The sequence below is a fragment of the Capsicum annuum genome, chromosome 12 (genome assembly GCF_002878395.1).
Source record: "Capsicum annuum cultivar UCD-10X-F1 chromosome 12, UCD10Xv1.1, whole genome shotgun sequence".
NCBI lineage: Eukaryota > Viridiplantae > Streptophyta > Magnoliopsida > Solanales > Solanaceae > Capsicum > Capsicum annuum.
Genome location: NC_061122.1, coordinates 231827393 through 231847704, shown reverse-complemented (window position 1 = coordinate 231847704; position 20312 = coordinate 231827393). Strand labels below are relative to the sequence as shown.

General features: G+C 38.5%; 3 protein-coding genes across 3 annotated transcripts in view; 1 reads left to right on the top strand and 2 right to left on the bottom strand.

The window, feature by feature from the left end:
• Positions 1-6551, top strand: part of LOC107850938 — a gene marked incomplete in the record, with an annotated part of 9760 nt that extends 3209 nt beyond the window's left edge. Inside the window, 8 exon segments of the mRNA XM_047401365.1 lie at positions 1479-1701; positions 1805-1857; positions 1977-2013; positions 2255-2326; positions 3630-3734; positions 4008-4164; positions 4286-4362; positions 6096-6551. Coding sequence (XP_047257321.1) covers positions 1479-1701; positions 1805-1857; positions 1977-2013; positions 2255-2326; positions 3630-3734; positions 4008-4164; positions 4286-4362; positions 6096-6161 — 790 coding nt within the window.
• A 205-nt stretch (positions 6552-6756) lies between these two features.
• Positions 6757-10681, bottom strand: LOC107848799 (receptor-like protein 9DC3). The gene is made up of 6 exons (XM_047401766.1): positions 10277-10681; positions 8325-9000; positions 8029-8158; positions 7499-7803; positions 7178-7299; positions 6757-7083 (listed from the first exon to the last, which is right to left on the bottom strand). The coding sequence occupies exons 1-6, from the start codon at positions 10679-10681 to the stop codon at positions 6757-6759; spliced, it is 1965 nt and encodes a 654-aa protein (XP_047257722.1).
• Positions 10682-10812: 131 nt separating this feature from the next.
• On the bottom strand, positions 10813-13461 carry LOC107849729 (receptor-like protein 9DC3). Its single transcript, XM_016694291.2, has one exon. It carries the CDS (start codon positions 13438-13440, stop codon positions 10981-10983), a length of 2460 nt encoding a protein of 819 aa, XP_016549777.2. The 5' UTR covers positions 13441-13461; the 3' UTR covers positions 10813-10980.
• Between the last annotated feature and the right edge of the window lie 6851 nt (positions 13462-20312).

The following is a 20312-nucleotide window of genomic DNA, read 5'->3' as shown; positions in this document are numbered from 1 at the left end:
TGTATATATCCCTATTAGTTAATTGATTATATATATGTGTGTGTGTGATTTGTGTATATATCCCTATTAGTTTGTGATTTACTTTTTTGTTAAAGGTGAAAGTTCAGATAGCCAACCAACTGAGCTACTAAGATTTGCCCGTTTGTGATTTGGTTGAATAAAGTTAGTATTTTCATTTCTGGTTTTGAATGATTATGGGTATTAATGGAGTGTAATAGATATAGAGTATTAATGGGGTGGAATAGAAATGGGGCATTAGTTTCTATATCTATTTTTTTTTTCTTGGTTTGTGATTTAGTTAAATAAAGTTAGTTCTTTTATTTGTGATTTTGAATGGAATTGATAGTAATGGAATGGAATAGGTTTAAAGAATTTGTATAGATGATGTCAATTAGTTTGTGAAAAATACCCTTTTTCCCCAATGGGGGAGGGGATTGCAAGCAGGGAAGTCGAACGCTCGCTAATAGGTCGAAAGTTCAGGAGATACTACGATTTGCCTGGTTTGTGATTTAGTTAGATAAAGTTAGTTTTTTTATTTGTGATTTTGAATGGAATTGATAGTAATGGGGTGGAATAGATATAAAGAATTTGTATAGATGATGCCAATTGGTTTGTGAAAATGCCTCTTTTTTCTCCAATGGGGGAGGGGGTTGCAAGATGGGAAGTCGAATGCTCGCTAATATGTTGAAAGTTCAGGTAGTCAACCAATTGAGATACTACGATTTGCCGGTTTGTGATTTAGTCAGATAAAGTTAGTTTTTTATTTGTGATTTTGAATGAAATGGGTACAAATGAAGTGGAATAGATATAGATGATTTGTATATAGTCCATCCGAATTAGTTTGTGATTTACTTTTTCTTTTTTTAAGGTGAAAGGTCGGGTAGACAACCAACTGAGCTACTAAGATTTCCTGGTTTGTGATTTAGTTAAATAAAGTTAGTTTCTTTATTTTGAATGAAATGTGTATTAATGGAGTGGAATGGATGTGGAGTATTTGTACCGATGACCCAATTAGTTTGTGATTTACTTTTATTTTTCCCATGGGATAGAGAAAGGAGAAATGGGAAACGGGGGAGGGGATTACGAGGTGGGGAGTCGAACACTCGTTAATAAGGTGAAAGTTCAGGTACCCAACCAACTAACTGTACAAAGTTTGCTTTGAAGGGAAGAGAACGCACATCTCTAGAATTAAGGATAGATGTTTACAAAATTTGTATTTCTGGCGTAAAGGCAGCTTAATAGAGAGTTCGAACCAGTATACGGATTTGGTGGAATATGCGAGGAAGAAGAGTATAGGATGCTGCTTTTTTTTTTTTTCGTGTTTCCGTCTCTTTTCCTGTACCATCTTGGCACCTTAATAAAATATCTACCTTATAAAAAAAAAGAGCTACAAAGATTTCCCCATTTTGTGATTTTGTTAAGATAGAGTTTGTTCTTTTTTTTTCTTTTCTCTCTGATGATATCCGATCTGCTCCTAGGGAGGCTTTTCCCATTTCATACGATCGATGGAAAAATATTGAAGTACATTGCAAGAATGATCAAAGTATCAGGCACTCACCACTGTCAAAGCAGGACAATGCAAATTTACCTGAACTAGCTTTTAACCGTCTTCAGCAAACTGATGATGGGTACTGTGGATTGCAAAAGCGGAACTTCGGTCGTTTCATTGCTCGTGAGGCTGTGCTGGATGAAGAATATTGGGTTTGTTCTGCCACTTCTAAAGAAAACTTTCATGGCTATTTTTGGTTACTCTTCCTAAAAGTATTTAGATTTTCTTGTTTTTCTGTCTTACTGTCAATGGCAGACGGCAGCTTGGCTACGAGCAGAAGCTCATTGGGAGTCTGTGTCCTATATGAGGTTAGACCTCGCGCTTAAATCGTGTCCCATGTTTTTATTAGGACTAGTTTAAAAATTGTTTTCTAGATGTAAGTCTGTTGTTGTACGGTAAATATTAATTGTACTTTTGCTAATTTTAGGCATGTTGACGCATATAAAAGAAAGTATGCCGAACAGGTGAGTTGTAGTAAAAAAACATTTTGTTTGCTAGCAGTTAAAATGTTATTTGTGGAAGTTGAGATCTTACCATCAAATATTTCCGCGCTTTTCTCTTCAACTCAGTAGAATGGCATTAAGCAGTTATATATTGTTTTACATAAATATTGATCATCGCATGTTGCTCTAATTTTTGCTGCTAGTATTGCTTAAACCCTCGTTTTTATTTGCTTCTTCTTTTTGTTCCACTATTTGTGTGCAGGAGTTTTATGCTTTAAAGAGAAGATGTTCTGGTCAGGATGGAAATTGCTTGAAGTGCTTTTGTTTTGTTGCGGTACGTATAGTGGCTTCTAGGCAATTTCGTTGTTCTTCCTTAGTGTTGCGTATGCACAAGTTGCAACTGGTTAGTCGTAGTTGAGTTAGATGGTTTTCTTGCTTCCAGAATTGCTTTCATTTTATCATTGATTTCAAATATAGTGCTTTGCATCTAATCCGTCAAGCTTTTCCCCTTTAGCCATTTATTATATCAAAGGTTCTATTTGTATCCGTAAAAAGTAATGGTGGACTAAGTTGCTCGGACTCTCCGAAAATGTTGCTGCAACCATGTCGGATCCTTCAAAAATATACTATTTTTGGAGGATCTGACACACACCCGTAGACATTTTTTAAGAGTCTGAGCAACTTAGATGGTGGATATCTTTTTTTTTTTTAAGAAGTTTGGGGCTCGTCTCTAATTTCTCTATAACCAGTTTTAGTCGCAGTTCTGATTTATTATGTGTAAATAGCTTCAAAAAAGTCGGTGACTTGGGTGTTGATTCATAGGCTGAAGAAATCTAAGCACCTTGTACAACTGAGGTTGCTTCATAGTGCATAAAGACTGACAAAAGCTAACAACTGAACTTTTCCTCCCGCCTTTCGCTAGGCCTCTTTATGTCAGATTAAGCGGTTGAATATCTAAGTGTTTTATACTATATATTATCTGGAGCAAAAGAAACATTTTTCAGGCTATTTGGTTAGTATTCACTAATTTCCTTCGTGGACATGAGTTAATTGCTTCTGAATTTAACACCTATTTTCTGATTTAAGAACTGTAAAAGCACTTACGTCGTTGATGTTTCCGTCAGATAGAAAAGATAGGTGGTAATGGATCTGCTCCTTTGAGCAATTCCTTCATCTTTTGTGATAATGAATACATATAGATTGTACTGGATGTTGCCGATGAATTCCAACTAGGAAGCAGCATGGAAACTATAAAATAAAATTCTGTTTAAACCATGAACCAGCTATACTACTTATCAGATAAAAAGTTCAATCGTATCCGTGCATTTTGAATTAAATTAAAAGATTCTTACTACCGTGAGGCATGAGCAGTTACACTTCACGGTTTTGTTCTGGCATGATACTTCTTCAAAAGCTGACATCCTCTTAACAAGTTCTACTTTCTGCAAATTATAGCATTTTCTCGAGTTTAAAACACGCTTAAGAATTTCTGCTATGTACTTAAGATGATTGTTATGTGCTATTAATTCTTTTAGAATTTGATTTTTTCCTTCATGTAAGTAAGATTATCTGTGTGATATTTATTATTTCACGTTTGATATTTATATTGGATATTCCTCAGCCTTCAAATGTTTCAGGTCAAAAAGGAAGAGAAGAATGTTAGAAGAACAGTACTGAACAGTGTTGTGGGAACGTTGGACTTGTCCATCCGACAATTTGTACATAGGGAGAGAAACCCAGGGGTACCGACTTAAAAAAATTTTTAGCTGAATGTTAAGTTTTAATGCATCTTCTTTTATTCTGTGGTTGTGCTTAACTGTTGGACTGGACAAGTGGAATTTGATTATATTATAACTACATCTTTTTTCTAGTTAAAGTCCTTTTGTTCTTGCCGTTTTCAATCAACTCCCCCACTTGAGCTGTACCTCTGTTTCCTCCTCTTAAAGTGTAGGTAAGTGCGTTTGTACTAGGTTTTGCTGAACCTGCTGAATTCCTTTTCCTCTCGTTATCTTCAGGAAATCAAAAGGTTATCAGCTGTCTTGGCACGTCAAGAACCTTTTGATTCACATAAATATGCATACATTGCAAATGTTTGTGTTGCAAAGTATGCTCGACGTCTGGGTATTGCTTCAAATATAATTCATTTGGCTGCTGATAAGGCCACTGTAGAAGGTGCCTTCTTTCAGCTTTATACTTTTTAATGCTCGTCATTATAATCTACCAGTTCAGAATTGCCATCCTTTTTAACTAAGTTTTCGCTATGTCTAGTCTTATTTATTGCATGTTCAAGCAGGTTTCAAGCAACTATTCGTTCATGTAAATGCAGACAACATACCTGGTCAGGAATTATACAAAAAATCCGGCTTTAAGGTTAGCTTTCAATCTGTTTTCCCTTATACAGAGCCAGGGCGGAGCTATAAATCCCCTTCGATGGAAAATTATACTATTTATACATGGTTAAAGTTGTTTTTTATGTGTATATAGTAGATATTGAACCCCCTTCGGTTTGTTCATATGTTATTTCTGTACCCCCTTATGAAGATCCTGGCGCCGCCACTGTACAGAGCATATTATTGCTATCATTTAGTGCAGTATATCTGTTTATGTGAATGATTGTCTTTCATTAGCCTTTTTTTTTCTTTTATGTTAAGTGAATGATTGTTTGACAAGAGGGGGTTGCTCAGATGGTAAACACCCCCCACTTCCAATCCTGAGGTTGTGAGTTTGAGTCACCAAGGGAGAAAAAAGACAGAAGCTCCTAGGGAGGGGTAAAAAAAAAGTGAATGATTATTTTCATTGTTGTGTTTTTTATTTTGGACATCTTAATGTCTGCATTGCATTTCTCATAATCATCCCAAGAGTTGAAGTCAGTGCTATTGATGACCATAAAACATTGTTATTAGGCTGTTAACCTATACAATTTCAGTTGCGAGGGACCAACCGGTGAAAGCTTATCAAATTAAACTCTTTCTTTGCACATTTTAAGTAAGCTGGAAAATGAAAGACACTACTTTTAAAACATAGATGGAATGCAAAACAACTTTTATGGATATTATAAAGTCACAAGAGACTGAGCCGATAAGAGAAACATTAAGTTCCTGTTTTCCAGGAGCTATTATAACTTGTAACTAGGCAACACAACATCAACAACATATCCCGTGAAAGTGGAGTCTGGGAAGGGTAGAGTGTCCGCTACCTTGCCGCTACCTCGTGGAGGTAGAGATGGTGTTTCAAAAGGACTTTCACTAGGCAGCACCAGCACATCATGCTTAAAATATAAGACATTTCACGTATAGAACAATGTTGCTATTTCATGGAGTTCTATTTTGTGTTTCCTCCTCATCACTTCAAATAGTAGTTCCATTCCCATTTAAAAAAAAATATTTTATGGTTACACTTACTTGAGTATTCTGATGTCCTTCCTTAGTGCTTTGTTTATAGCTTAACTGTGTCCTATGCTAAAGGGAGCTTCTAAGCTTCCGCTGGTAGTTTCGTAAAATTATAAGAAGAGCAGGATAAAGGGGTGCTTCCATGGAAGACTCCTCCGTCAGAGAGAATGGTACCATATTCTTAATTTCTTGAAGCTTGAGCTTTGTTCTTTGTTAATGTTTCCTTAATGTTTGAAGCCTTATTTATATCCTGCCTCATAATTCATGATTGATCAATTCGATAAATTCATTGGAAGTTTATTCTGGTTATATCACTTAGATGACAGTGTTATTCATTCATTCAAGGGTCAAAAATAGTTAAAAACACATTTATATGAAACGAGACCTTATGCTTCTGATACCGTTATAAAGCCCTTTCTGGAAAGAGTTCAAGTTTTGCATACGGACAAGGTATAGATTTTTTTACACCTTCAAAACACGGTAGCTCTTCACGGAATGTCTTATATCAAATCTGATATGATAACCTGGAAAATAGAGTGATGACATACTATATTCTGTTAAATTGACTTGACGGTGTAAAATTTCTTTACACGTTATGCATTACTTAAATATCCTTGAGAATGCTTGCTTCAACTTATCTTAGTTTGGTTGACGATTAATTCTTGACGAATAGCAAAGGTGAGCCTTTTGACTTGCACTTGTCACTCCATGCAGATCGTGGAAGCCGAGTCATCGTCTCTATCAAAAGAGCAGAGGATACTGATGTCCTTGGAGTTATAATATCCATTGCTACTTCACTTCTTGACTGAAGAAAATGTGTTGGTTTGTACATTTACATGATTTGAAGCCAATAAATTGTTGGTCGATGTACGTATCTTTGGGTAGACAGACAACTAGTTAGTTACAGAATATATGTATAAAGATGTTATATGATTTGTCTGGTCTAGAGAAGGGGTACGTATTGGATACATGTTTATTTAAGTATCCAATACGAGTATATCCGGTTAAATAATTAGTGGATTTTGGAGAATACAGACTATGTACTCATGGTCAATGTTTGGACATGAATATGTTTTAAGACAAATGAAGTATTCATGTATTAGGCTGAAAGATTCATTGGATACATAAAAATTTGTAATATTACTTTATTACATTCAGTTATTTTTGCCATCTTCAATTCATTTATTTCATCTTCTGTTGTGTCTTTGACGGTCTCGCTGCTTCTTTCGCCTTCTCATATAGACTCTGTGTTCTAGTTCTTCGTAGATCCTAGAAAGCCAATTTGAATTTCGACGTGAAAGCAGGAAATATGCTGTGGAGAATCCAATAATAAGTCCAGTCCCATATCCCATAAGAATGCCCTGTATAAAGTCACCTAGAAATGTTGAACTGCTTTCTTCATCAAGTACATGTGCTGTGTTTGTCTGTCTCTTGACATTCTGCTACTTCCACAACCTTTTGAAATTGGGAATCCACGTAATCCATCATTACCTTCATATGAATTGTTCTCAAATGTAGCAAACTGATTTCCTTGAGGAATGCACCCTTCGAGGTGATTGTAGGAGAGATTTAAGACCTCAAGAGATGTAAGAGAAGCAAATTGTGCTGGTATCTCTCCTACGAGATGGTTACCTGACAGGTCCAATGATTCAACCGAAGATAAACTTCCAAGTGATGGTGGGATATGACCTTGTGAGATCTCCTAGAACACTTGGGATATGTCCTTCAAATCTGTTATTTGAAAGATCCATAGTGGTGTACAAATACAAGATTCTCACAACTTCAAGCTCCGATACCTTTGTCGCTACAACTACCGAATCTTGGTAATATCCATCTCTGTTATCACTTGGTGCCTTCTCTGATGGATCAATTGTCCTCATGCCTTTCAGATGTTGAAACAAACTCGTTGGTAAGTTTCCTGAGAAGGCATTGTGAGAGAGATCTATGATCCGAAGCTTGGGAAACATACTTTCAGTCCTTGAAGGTTGAATGGACCCATGCAATTTATTAGATCTCAAGTTTAGAACTTGCAGCTGTGGCAGAGTTCCCAACCACAGGGGGAATGTGTCAGTGAGATGATTATCTCCCAAGTCTTCTCAATCTCCCAAGTCAAGAACCTGCAACTCTGTGCAATTGGCCAAAGATCGTGGAATTTTCCCGTGAACTTCCAATTCTAAAAGTCGTTCGAAGAGTACCCAAAAGATTGTTGTGGTGCATATCCAAAATCTCGAGATTGTAACTCATGTTATCCAGACATTGTGGAATTGCTCCCCTCAAGTTATTTGTTGCCAGAACGAACATTCTTAGTGACGTCAAATTGCAAATAGACAAAGGGATCTCCCCACTTAGATTATTATGTGATATGAAGAAGAATGTTGTGGAGGTTGGTAGAATAGGTAGTGACCCTTGGAAGTAAATTGGACTGCAAATCAATAAAATTTACAAATTGAAGAGGAATTGAATCCACACTCGTCAGCATATTATGGGATATATTAAGAGTGAACAATGAAAACATCCAGTTAGACCATGCCCAGTCAGGAACCCGTCTCTGAATCTTATTATTCGAAAGATCTAAGTAGAAAAGCTACTTTGCGGATTTTAGAAACTCCAATTCTCTCACTCCACATGCAGCCAATCGTATGCTCACGAGAGATCCTTGCAAAGTGGTTCCTGAATCTTATTATTCGAAAGATCTAAGTAGAAAAGCTGCTTTGCGGATTTTAGAAACTCCAATTCTCTCACTCCACATGCAGCCAATCGTATGCTCACGAGAGATCCTGGCAAAGTACATTTCACTTTATTCTCATTGGTTAATGAAATACGATTATATGAAAGATCAAGATAGCTAAGATGTCTGAGGTCAGAAAAGAAGCTAACATCCACATTGTCACTAAAATTGTTTGATAAAAGATTTCACTTTATTCTCATTGGTTAATGAAATACGATTATATGAAAGATCAAGATAGCTAAGATGTCTGAGGTCAGAAAAGAAGCTGACATCCACATTGTCACTAAAATTGTTTGATAAAAGATGCAGATCTGTTAAGTTCACAAGGTTTTGAATTGAGTTGGGAAGATGGCCTTGTAACTGATTCTTGCTTAGTATTGTATTAGACTTGAAATACGCAAGCTGACCAGAAAAGTGGTTATGACGCAAGTCTAAATGACTTAGTGATAGAAGGGAGAACATCCTGATGGAACATCCTGATGGTATTGTTCCATTCAGGGAGTTATATTGAAGGTACAAAGACTTTATGCGGGTGAGATTAGAAAGAGATTCAGGAATACGCCCTCTAAGGTTGCAATATGCAAGAGACAAAGAATACACCGAAGTTAGATAGCCAAGAGACTTGGGCAAATTATCAGAAAAATTTACATAATTGAGATCTAACTTCATGAGAGATGCACTGCTGTTCCATTTGGTCTTTGGAAAATAACCATTGAGTTGATCGTTTTCCGATAAATCAAGTGTTTCCAGGTTGGGCAGGTGAAAAATACTCTCAGATATTGTCCCAAACAATCCTGTATTTACTAGGCTCAGAGTTGTTAATTGGAAAGAGAAATTCAGAGGAATGGTGGAGGAGATGTTTATGCCAGTAAGATCAAGCTCTTGAGTCAACTTTCAAGTAGCAATTTAAAATCATGGGCTGCGAGTCTTAGCTCGATGTCAAAAGTAGACGAGAGATTTCAGAAGGAATTTGACCTGAGAAATATGACCAGGAAAGATCAAGATGTGTCAAACTCGAGAACGTGTCAAATTCAGGGGAGATATGAGAGTTAGAAAAGTTATTCATAGAAAGATCAAGCCTTTGGAGATGAGAGAGTTGGAATAAGCTGCTAGTAGAATTGATCACCCCAACAAGACCGCCGTAACCGAGGTTAAGTTCAATGACATGACCAGTCATTTCGTTGCATATGACTCCATCCCATGAGCAACAATCTCTGCTCATGTTCCATGAACTCGTTGGATAAGAATAACTAAGAATAACTAACAAGGGATCTACGGTAAGTGTTTTATTGAAGTTTAGAAGAGCGACACTTTGATCTTTGCGGCATGGATGAGGTATGGATGAAGAAAAAGAAATCAGACAGAAATAGAGAAAGAGGAGAAATGAGAATTGCATGTAGCCCATGTTTAGCATCAAAGAGTTCATGAGTTGGTACTGAAAATGAAGAAGAGGCTACGCAAATATATAGAAATAGTTGTGTACTACTTAAACTAAAAAATATATAGTTCATTATCGATATAGTTTTGCCACTTTTCTTAAATATATGCACATAACAAAAATATTATTAATAACATAGATTTATTTTTTAATTCGTACTCACTACTTTTATAATGTAGTATTCTTAGAAGACATTAAATATTTAACTTCACACAGTAATATTATTATTTATAAAAGTAATGACTAATTTAAATTAATAAGATATTATACATTTGTTTGCAATACATTACCTTAAATATTATCGTGAAAACTTTATTTATTGATATGAAAATTTGATAAAAAGTTCTAAATATTATTTAAAGTAAAACTAAAGTCATAAAATTCATACAAGATTTTTTGGAGCCTCAAAATTTTGGAGCTTACCCTTGAGCCACCCCCTCAATATTATCACTTATGCAATATTCAGTGGTAACCAAATGGCCAAATAGTATCAAACAAAGAACATATGGTATATGATGCAGATATGTTTGGTTCTCATTTCCCATCTCTAAAGTAGCGGACATATCCAGTCTTAACCAATACAATTCTAGTAGATTGAGGTGAGTTTAGGTAATGCGATATGACTAGTGAGAATTCATATAGCTGACGTCAAGAGTTGTAAGATAATATGAATTATGAATGTAATAGTCCTGTATTTGTCCGTGAAAATTTCAAATGAAAGTTACTTACCATGTAGCCCATAAGAGAAGCTTTCGAAAAATCATTCAGAAATTCAGAGTTTCTTTCTTGATCATCTAGCGAGAATGTGGTATAATTTGTCTCTGATATCGAATCATTACCACGGACCACTGAAAGTGAAAATCCACGTAATCTATCATTACCTTCATATGAATTGTTCTCAAATGTAGCGAATTGATTTCCTTGAGGAATGCACCCTTTGTAGTGATTGTAGGAGAGATTTAAGACTTCAAGAGATGTACGAGAAGCAAATCGTGTTGGTATCTCTCCTACGAGATGGTTACCTGATAGGTCCAATGATTCAACCGAAGATAAACTTCTAATTGATGACGGAATATGACCTTGCAATCCATTAGGAGATATATTCAGCACGCGACGTGCAATAAGATCTCCCATAACACTTAGAATGTGTCCTCCAAATTTGTTGTGTAATGTTTAATTTTCAGAACTTGTGCTATAAGCTCTAGTTTTGTTTATGAGGTAGAAGTTCGTGACATTTCAATAAGTTGCAGAGACTGAAGATAGTGTAATGGAATATACCTTATCGTTCTCATTCAAACGTATAGAAAACCAAAATAACAATTAAAAAAAGGAGTACAAGTCTACAACATTCATTGGAATACATTAAAATTTTCTATATTACTTTATTATCAAATCTGCTTCACCAAAACAAGCAGTTATATTGCATCTCCAATTCAATTGTTTCTTCTTCTGTAGTGCATTTGATGGCCTCGCTGCTTCTTTTGCCTTCTCATATAGACTCTGCGTTCTAGTTCTTCGTAGATCCTAGAAAGCCAATTGGGATTTCTACTCGTAAGGATGAAATATGCTATGGAGAATCCAATAATAAGTCCAGTCCCATATCCCATGAGAATGCCCTGTATAAAGTCACCTAGAAATGTTGAACTGCTTTCTTCATCAAGCACATGTGTTGTGTTGTCTGTCTCTGGCATTCCGCTAATTTCACAACCTTTTGAAACAGGGAATCCACGCAATCCATCATTACCTTTATATGAATTGTTCTCAAATGTAGCAAATTGACGTCCTTGAGGGATGCATCCTCGGAGATGATTGTGGGATAGATTTAGGAATTCAAGAGATGTAAGAGAAGCAAGTTGTTCTGGTATCTCTCCAGAAAGCAGGTTAAATGAAAAGTCCAATGATTCGACTACAGATAAATTTCCAAGTGATGATGGTATATGACCTTGCAATCCGTTATGAGACAAATTCAGAACCCGAAGCGCTATGAGATCTCCTAGAACACTAGGAATATGTGCTTCGAATCTGTTATTTGATAGATCGATAGTGGTGTACAAAAACAAGATTCTCTCAACTTCAAGCTCCAATCTCTTTGTTACTACAACTACCGAGTCTTGGTAATATCCAGCTTCTTCATCACTTGGTGCCTTCTTTGATGGATCAATTGTCTTCATGGCTTTCAAATGTTGAAATAGACTCGTAGGTAAGTTTCCCGAGAAGGCATTGTAAGAGAGATCTATGATTCGAAGCTCGGGAAAAATAGTTTCAATCATTGAAGGTTGAATGGACCCATGGAATTCATTGGATCTCAAGCTTAAAACTTGCAACTTTGGAAGAGTTCCCAACCACACGGGGAATGTGTCGATAAGATGATTGTCTCCTAAATCAAGAACCTCCAACCCCGTGCAATTGGCCAAAGATAGGGGAATTTTCCCCTCTAGTTTATTGCCATGCAAGTTGAGGCTTCTCAGTGAACTTCCAGTTCTAAAAGTCATTGGAAGAGTCCCGGTGAGACTGTTGTGTTGCATATCCAGAACCTGGAGGCAATTGATATTACCCAAACATTGCGGAATTGCTCCCTTCAACTTGTTTCTGCCCAAATCTAACATTACTAGTGATGTCAAATTGCAAATAGATGGAGGAATTTCCTTGCTAAGATTATTGTGGGATATGAAGAAGTATTTTGTGGTATCTGGTGGAATAGGTAGTGACCCTTGAAGAAAATTAGATCGTAAATCAATAATATATCCAGATTGAAGAGGAATTGTGTCCACGCTTGTCAACATATTGTGTGATAGATTAAGAGTTGACAATCGAAAGTTCCAATTAGACCACGCCCAATCAGGAATTCTTCCTTGAATCTTATTATTTGAAAGGTCCAACTCCTGAAGCTGCTTTGCGGATCTTAGAAACTCCAATTCTTTCACTTCACATGCCGCCAATAGTAGGTTAGTAAGAGATTCGGGCAAAATAGATTTAACTTCCTTTTCATTAGTCAATGAGATACAATTATATGAAAGACTAAGATAATAAAGACGTTCGAGGTCAGAAAAGAGGCTGACATCGACATGACCACTAAAATTATTGAAAGAAAGATCAAGCCATGTTAGGTTCACAAGGTTCCGAATTGACTTGGGAACATGGCCTTGCAACTGATTGCCTCCTAAATAAAGTATTTCCAGGACGGGCAGGTTAAAAATACTCTCAGGTATTATCCCATGCAATCCTGTATATGCCAGGCTCAGAATTGTTAAATGGGAAGAGAAATTCAGAGGAATAGAGGAAGGGATGTTCACGAAACTAAGATCAAGCTCTCTTAAATAGGTCAAATTCTGAAGGAGCAATTTAAAGTTGTGAGGTCCAAGTCTTAGCTTCGTACCGTCAGAATGTGTGGCGATACTAAGAGATTGTAACTTGGAAAGATAAGAGATTTCAGAAGGAATTTGACCTGAGAAATCTGACCAGGAAAGATCAAGATAAGTCAAGTTTGAAAACCTGCCAAATTCAGGTGAGATAGGACAACGACAGAAGTTATTCCCAGAAAGATCAAGACTTTGGAGATGACAGAATTGGAATAGACTGCTATTGGAATCAATGGTCCCAACAAGATTGCTGCAGCTGAGGTGAAGTTCAATAACATGGCCAGTCATCTCATCGCATATCACTCCATCCCACGAGCAGCAATCTCTGCTCATTTTCCATGAACTCATTTTTGGATAAGCGTTAATGCAATAATTAGCGGAGGCCGAGGAATTCAGAGTAAACGATTTCTTGAGTTTTATAAGGGAAATCCTTTCGTCTTTCCGGCACAGATGAGGTATGGATGAAGAAAAAGAAAACAGATACAACCAGAAAATGAGCAGAAATGAGAATTGCATGTAGCCCATGTTTAGCATCAAATAGTGAAAATCAAGAAAAGTCTATGCATATATATATATATAGAAAAAGGTCTACAACTTAAAATAAAAAAAAAAAGTATATAGTTCATTACTAATATAGTCTTTCCACTTTAACATTATCAGTTTTGCAATAGGAAAAGGTTTAAATATGCCACTGAATTATCAGAAACGACTCATTTATGCCATCCGTTAGAAGTTGGGCTCATTCATGCCATCGCCGTTACAAAACTGGCTCATTAGAGGTCCACTCATTTTTTTTTCAAAATTTTTTTTTTAGAAAGAGTTATAAATTTTTTTTTTATTATAAATATGTTTTTATAAATATTTTTTTAAAAAATAAATAATAAAAAAAAATTAAATAATCCCTCACCTTCCCAACCTTATACATTATATATTTATAAAACAAATCTTATCCTAAAGAAAACTATCCCAATCATCTCCATCTTTTCCTCAACCCCCTCAACTCCCTCAACTTCCCAACCTTATATATTATATAGTACACCCGCACAGACACAAAGGGGGACATAGAAAAACACACAGATAAGAGGAATGAATAGGGAGGATTAGGGAAACAAAAAGGACAAAAACATGAAGAAAGGGAGAGGAACCTTGAAAAAAAAATACGGACTGGGAGAGAAAAATAAGAAAAGAAAAGAGTTAAGAAGAAAAGGGAGTAACATTTGACAGAAACAAAAAGCAAATAACATAAACGGGTAGACAACGAGTTGGAGTTTGAGGTTTGGTTCGTGGTTTCGAGTTCACAGCTTCTTCTTTCTTTTGTTGGTAACTATTTTTCCAAAAGTTAACCCTTTACCTTTCTTTGAATAATATAATATCGCGATTATGCAAAATTCAATTCCAATATTATGAAGTGAAGTTGCTCTTATTTTACATTTGTTGTTGTAATACTAGAGTATTCAAATCTTTGTTATGATTAAATTTGAAGTGAAATTTGATATAATATATGATCCACGCATAAATGCATATAAATGATTACAAAAAAAAATAAATGATAACGTACACATCCACACACAATACTTTCTTACATACATTTTGCATGCATACACACAAAGAGGGAGAGAAAAGTAAGGAAAAGAGAATGCACCAACAGAAGAAATTGCTCACATTTTTACATTCTTTTTCTTTCTCTATCATGTACTTTTCGAAGTGTTAAGAAGGATTAACCATTTAAGGTCTTTGAATTGATCATTTTAATATGGTCGATCACCTTTTTCATTTGGCAAAACATGACAAGAATACAGTTCTGTCCTTTATTATCATTGCATATAAAGACTAGCAATGGTTATGATGAACTAGAATTTCAAGTTTGAATATTTTGGGTTCATGTATAAATAAATACCTAGAAGATTGGTCAAATATATATATAATTATTTTTAAAAATAAGAATTCAGAAAAAACATGCACATTAGTTATATGAAAAATTTATTATTCGTTATTTGATAAATAAAAGCATAGAAATATGTAAACTATAAATTTCGTAACCAACACCATTTTTAAAAAAAATTAAATAAAAAATTATAATTTTTTTTTTTTATAAATTTAAAAAAAAAATTAATTTTTTTTTAAAAAATAACGTGGACCTCTAATATGCTGCCACGTGGCAAAGCTGTTTTCTAAAAATCGGCTGTTAAAAGTAATGGCATGGATGAGCCAGTTTTGTAACGGTGATGGCATGAATGAGCCCAACTTTTAACGGAGGACATAAATGAGTCATTTCTGATAGTTCAGTGGCATATTTGAACCTTTTCCCTTTGCAATATTCAGTGTTAACCAATTGGCCAAATAGTATCAGACAAAGAGCACATGATATATGTGCAGAACAGTTTAGGTAAAGAGATATGACGAGCGACAATTCATATATCCGTTCACATTATTTTTATCCATGTGCTACACATGTATATTTTTTTTTCCAAGTAGACAAAACTATCATAAGTGTTAGATTTGTGACCCGAATTTTATTGATCCGGCTAAGAAAATTTTGCGGTGCGATTCATGTTTGTGATTTTTAATCGGCCCAATCCCGGAAGTTTTGTTATGATCAAGAATGCAAAACAAGGGGATGGATGACATAACAAAAATAAGATGAATATTCAGTGGTAACCAATTGGCCAAATAGTATCCGACAAAGAACACCTTTATATGTGCAGATATGTTTGGTTCTCATTTTCCATCTCTAAAGTAGTGGACCATTATCTCTCTAATGTACTTTGTATCATATCGACAAGAGTTTAGGCAGCGCGATATGACTAGTGAGAATTCATATATCCGTTCACATTATTTTATCCATGTGTTACACATGTATATTTTTTTTCCAAGTAAACAAAACTGTCATAAGAAAACACAAAATTCAGATTATATTCATACTCAGTGTCATATATTTGGACATGAATATGTCAAAGACAAATGATGAATTCATGTAACATAAGCTGAGAGGTTCAAACACAAGTACAATGTGCATGCAAAAGAACTTTTTAATGGACAATGCCATGGAAGTTTTCATAATTAAGGGATTTAAAAAATGCACACACGAACTAACGTGGGGTAGTTTCTACATCTACTATATATAAATAAAAAATAATTTTAACCATGTATAAATAGTGTAATTTTTTGCTGAGAGGATTCGGACGAAACCCGTTTAGTATATGCTAGTCCCAACCCCGTTAAGTGCACGTCACAAGTTTGAAGAGTAGAGAGACAAACTCATTATACATATATTTAAGTGAAGACGAGTAGAGGGACGAACTCATTCTCCAATTTTCTTTTAATTAAAATTGTTTAAGTTGAACAGGATACATATATAATGAGTACCTGAAATTCTCACCTTGAAAACCCCTTCATTCATCAATATAAAATATTCCTGCATAACTTCTTGAACGATTTCCCATACAATCGGCTCCCCAACGGGGGCGGACCCACCTTTCATCCAGGTTTGACAAAAAATTATACTATTTTTATATGGTTAAAAATATTTTTTTATATATATATATAGTACTGAAAATCGATCGGGGCATGCCAGGGAGGTTGAGGATCGTCCCAGTGTGGTCCATTTAATATTTCATGGCCATTTGGGTGGACAAACGGGCAAAACGACGCGAATGAGGCATTTTCGGGTAAAATCGGTGAGCTATAGCCCGCAGTTTCAAGGATGGGCCCAGGGTTTGGGCGTGAAGTGGGCCGAAAATCGACCGGGGCGTGCCAGGGAGGTTGGGGATCATCCCAGTGTGGTCCGTTTAATTTTTCATGGCTATTTGGGTTGACAAACGGGCGAAACGGCGCGAATGAGGCATTTTCGAACCAAATCGGTGTGCTATAAACCATTGTTTTGGGGGTGGGCTCGGGGTCAGGGCGTGCTGTGGGATAAAAATTTATCAGGGCATGCCAGGGAGATTGGGGATCGTCCTAGTGTGGTCCGTTTAATTTTTTGTGACCATTTGGGTGGACAAACGGGCGAAACGGTAAGAAAGGAGCATTTTTGGGCCAAATCGATGTGCTATAGCCCACGATTTCGGGGGTGGGCCTGGGGTTAGGGCGTCCTGTGGGCCGAAAATTGACCGGGGCGTATCAGAGAGGTTGAGGATCGTCCTAGTGTGGTCTGTTTAATTTTTTTTGACCATTTGGGTGGACAAACGAGTGAAATGGCACGAATAGGGCATTTTCGATCTAAATCAGAGTGCTATATAGCTCACGGTTTTGGCGGTGAGCTCGGGGTCTGGGCGTGCTATGCGCCAAGAATTACCTGTGGCATGCCAAGGAGGTTGGTGATCCTCTTAGTGGGGTCCGTTTAAATTTTTGTGGCCATTTGGGTGGACAAAAGGGCGATACGGTGTGAATGGGGCATTTTTGAGTGAGAACGGTATGCTATAGCCTACGGTTTTTTGGATGGGCCTGAGGTTCGGGCGTGCTATGGGACGAAAATTGATTGGGGCTTGCCAGGGAGATTGGGGATCATCCCAGTGTGGTTCATTTAATTTTTCGTGGCCATTTGGGTGTACAAGCAGTCGAAACGGCGCGAACGGGGTATTTTCTGGCCAAATTGGTGTGCTATAGCCCACTATTTCGGGGGTGGGCCTGGGGTCCGGGCGTGCTGCGGGTCGAAAATCGATCGGGGCGTGACAGGGAGGACAAACAATTGAAACGACGCGAATAGGACATTTTTAGGCCAAATAGATGTGCTATAGCCCTCGGTTTTGGGGGTGGGCCGGGGATCCAGGCGTGCTGTGGGTCAAAAATTGACCGGGGCATGCTAGGGAGGTTGGGGATCGTCCTAGTATGGTCCGTTTAATTTTTCGTGGCCATTTAGGTGGACAAACGGGCGAAATGGCATGAATGGGTTATTTTTCTGCCAAATCGGTGTGCTATTGCCCACGGTTTCGGTGGTGGGCCTGGGGTCAGGGCGTGCTGTGGGCCAAAAATCAATCGGAGCATGCCGGGGAGGTTGGGGATCGTCCCAGTGTGGCCTGTTTAGTTTTTCGTGGCTATTTGGTTGGATAAACAGGCGAAACGGCGCGAACGAGGTATTTTCGGGCTAAATCGATGTGCTATAACCCATGGTTTTGGGGGTGCGCCTGGGGTCCGGGCGTGTTGTGGTCTAAAAATCGACCGGGGCATGCCAGGGAGGTTGGGTATCGTCCCAGTATGGTCCGTTTAATTTTTCGTGGCCATTTGGGTGAACAAACGGCCGAAATGATGCGAACGGGTTATTTTTGAGCCAATAGGTGTGCTATAGCCCAAGGTTTGGGGTGGCCCCGGGGTTCGGGCGTGCTGTGGGCCAAAAATTGATCGGGCATGCCACGGAGGTTGGGGATCGTCTTAGTGTGGTTTGTTTAATTTTTCGTGGCCATTTGGCTGGACAAACGGGCAAAACGACGCGAACGGGACATTTTTGGGCCAAATCGATGTGTAGCCCACGGTTTTGGGGGTGGACCCGGGGTTCGGTCTTGCTGTGACCCAAAAATCGACTGTGGCGTGCCAGCGAGCTTGGGGATCATACTTGTGTGGTCCGTTTAATTTTTTTCGTGGTCATTTGGGTGGAGAAATGGGTGAAATAGCACGAACGGGGCATTTTCAGGCCAAATAGATGTGCTATAAACCACGGTTTTGGGAGTGGGACCAAGGGCCGAGTATGCTGTGGGTCAAAAATCTACCGGGGAATGCCAGGGAGGTTGGGGATCCTTTCAGTGTGGCCCGTTTAATTTTTCGTGGCTATTTGGGTGGACAAACGGGCGAAACGGCGTGAACGAGGCATTTTTGCATCAAATCTGTGTGCTATAGCCCACGATTTCGGGGGTAGTCCCGGGTTCCAGGCTTATTGTGGGCCGAAAATTGACCGGGGCATGCCAGGGAGGTTGGGGATCGTCCCAGTGTGGTCCGTTTAATTTTTAGTGGCCATTTGGGTTGACAAATGCGCGAAACAGCGGGAACGGGACATTTTTAAGCTAAATCGATGTGCTATAGCCCACAATTTTAAGGGTGGGCCCGCAGTCCGAGTGTACCATGGGCCGAAATCGATCGGGCGTGCCAGGGAGTTTGAGGATCATCCTAGTATGGTCCGTTTAATTTTTCAAGGCTATTTGGGTGGAGAAACGGGCGAGACTGCGCGAACGAAGCATTTTTGGGTCAAATCGGTGTGCTATAGCCTACGGTTTCGGGGATGGGCTCGGGGTCCGGGCGTTCTGTATGTCAAAAATCAACTAGGGTGTGCCAGGGAGGTTGGGGATCATCCTAGTGTGCATGAACGAGGCATTTTTGGGCTAAATCAGTGTGCTATAGCCCACAATTTTGGGGGTGGGCTCGGGGTCTGTGCGTTCAATGGGCCGAAAATCAACCAAGGCGTGCCAGCGAGGTTGGGGATCGTCCCAGTATGGTCCGTTTTATTTTTTGTGCCTATTTGGGTGGACAAATAGTCAAAACGGCGAGAATGGGGCATTTTTGGGCCTAATCGTCGTGCTATAGCGCACAGTTTTAGGGGTGGGCCGGGGGTTCGGGTGTGCTATTGACCGAAAATCAACCGGGGCACACCAGAGAGGTTAGGGATCGTCCCAGTGTGGTCGGTTTAATATTTCGTGGCCATTTGAGTCGACAAAATGGGTGGAACGGTGCGAACAGAGCATTTTCGGCCAAATCGCTGTGCTATAGCCCGCTGTTTCAGGGGTGGGCCCAGGTTCTGGGCGTGCTGTGGGCCAAAAATTTATTGGGGCTTGCCATGGAGGTTGGGGATCATCCCAGTGTGGTCCATTTAATTTTTCGTGGCCATTTAGGTAGACAAACGGGCAAAACGGCTTGACCGGGGCATTTTCGAGCCAAATCAGTGTGCTAGAGCCCACGGTTTCAGGGGTGGGCCTGGGTCTAGGCGTTTTGTTGGATGAAAATCTACCGGGGCATGCCAGATATGTTTGGGATCGTTCTAGTGTGTTCCGTTTAATTTTTCGTGTCCATTTGGGTGGACAAATGGATGAAACAGTGCGAACGGGGTATTTTGAGGCCAAATTGACATGCTATAGCCCACGGTTTTGGGGGTGGGCCGGGGTCCAGGCATACTGTGAGCCAAAAATTAATCAGGACATGCCAGGGAGGTTGGAGATCGTTTTAGTGTGGTCCATTTTATTTTTTGTGACCATTTGGGTGGACAAACGAACGAAATGACATGAATGGGGCATTTTTAGGTCAAATCGGTGTACTATAGCCCACAGTTTTGGGGGTGGGGTCGGGGTTCGAGCGTTCTGTAGGCCGAAAATCGATCGGGGCGTGTCATGGAAATTGAGGATCGTCCCTGTGCGGTTCGTTTAATTTTTTATGGCCATTTGGGTGGTCAAACAGGCGAATCGGCGTGAATGGGGCATTTTTCAGCC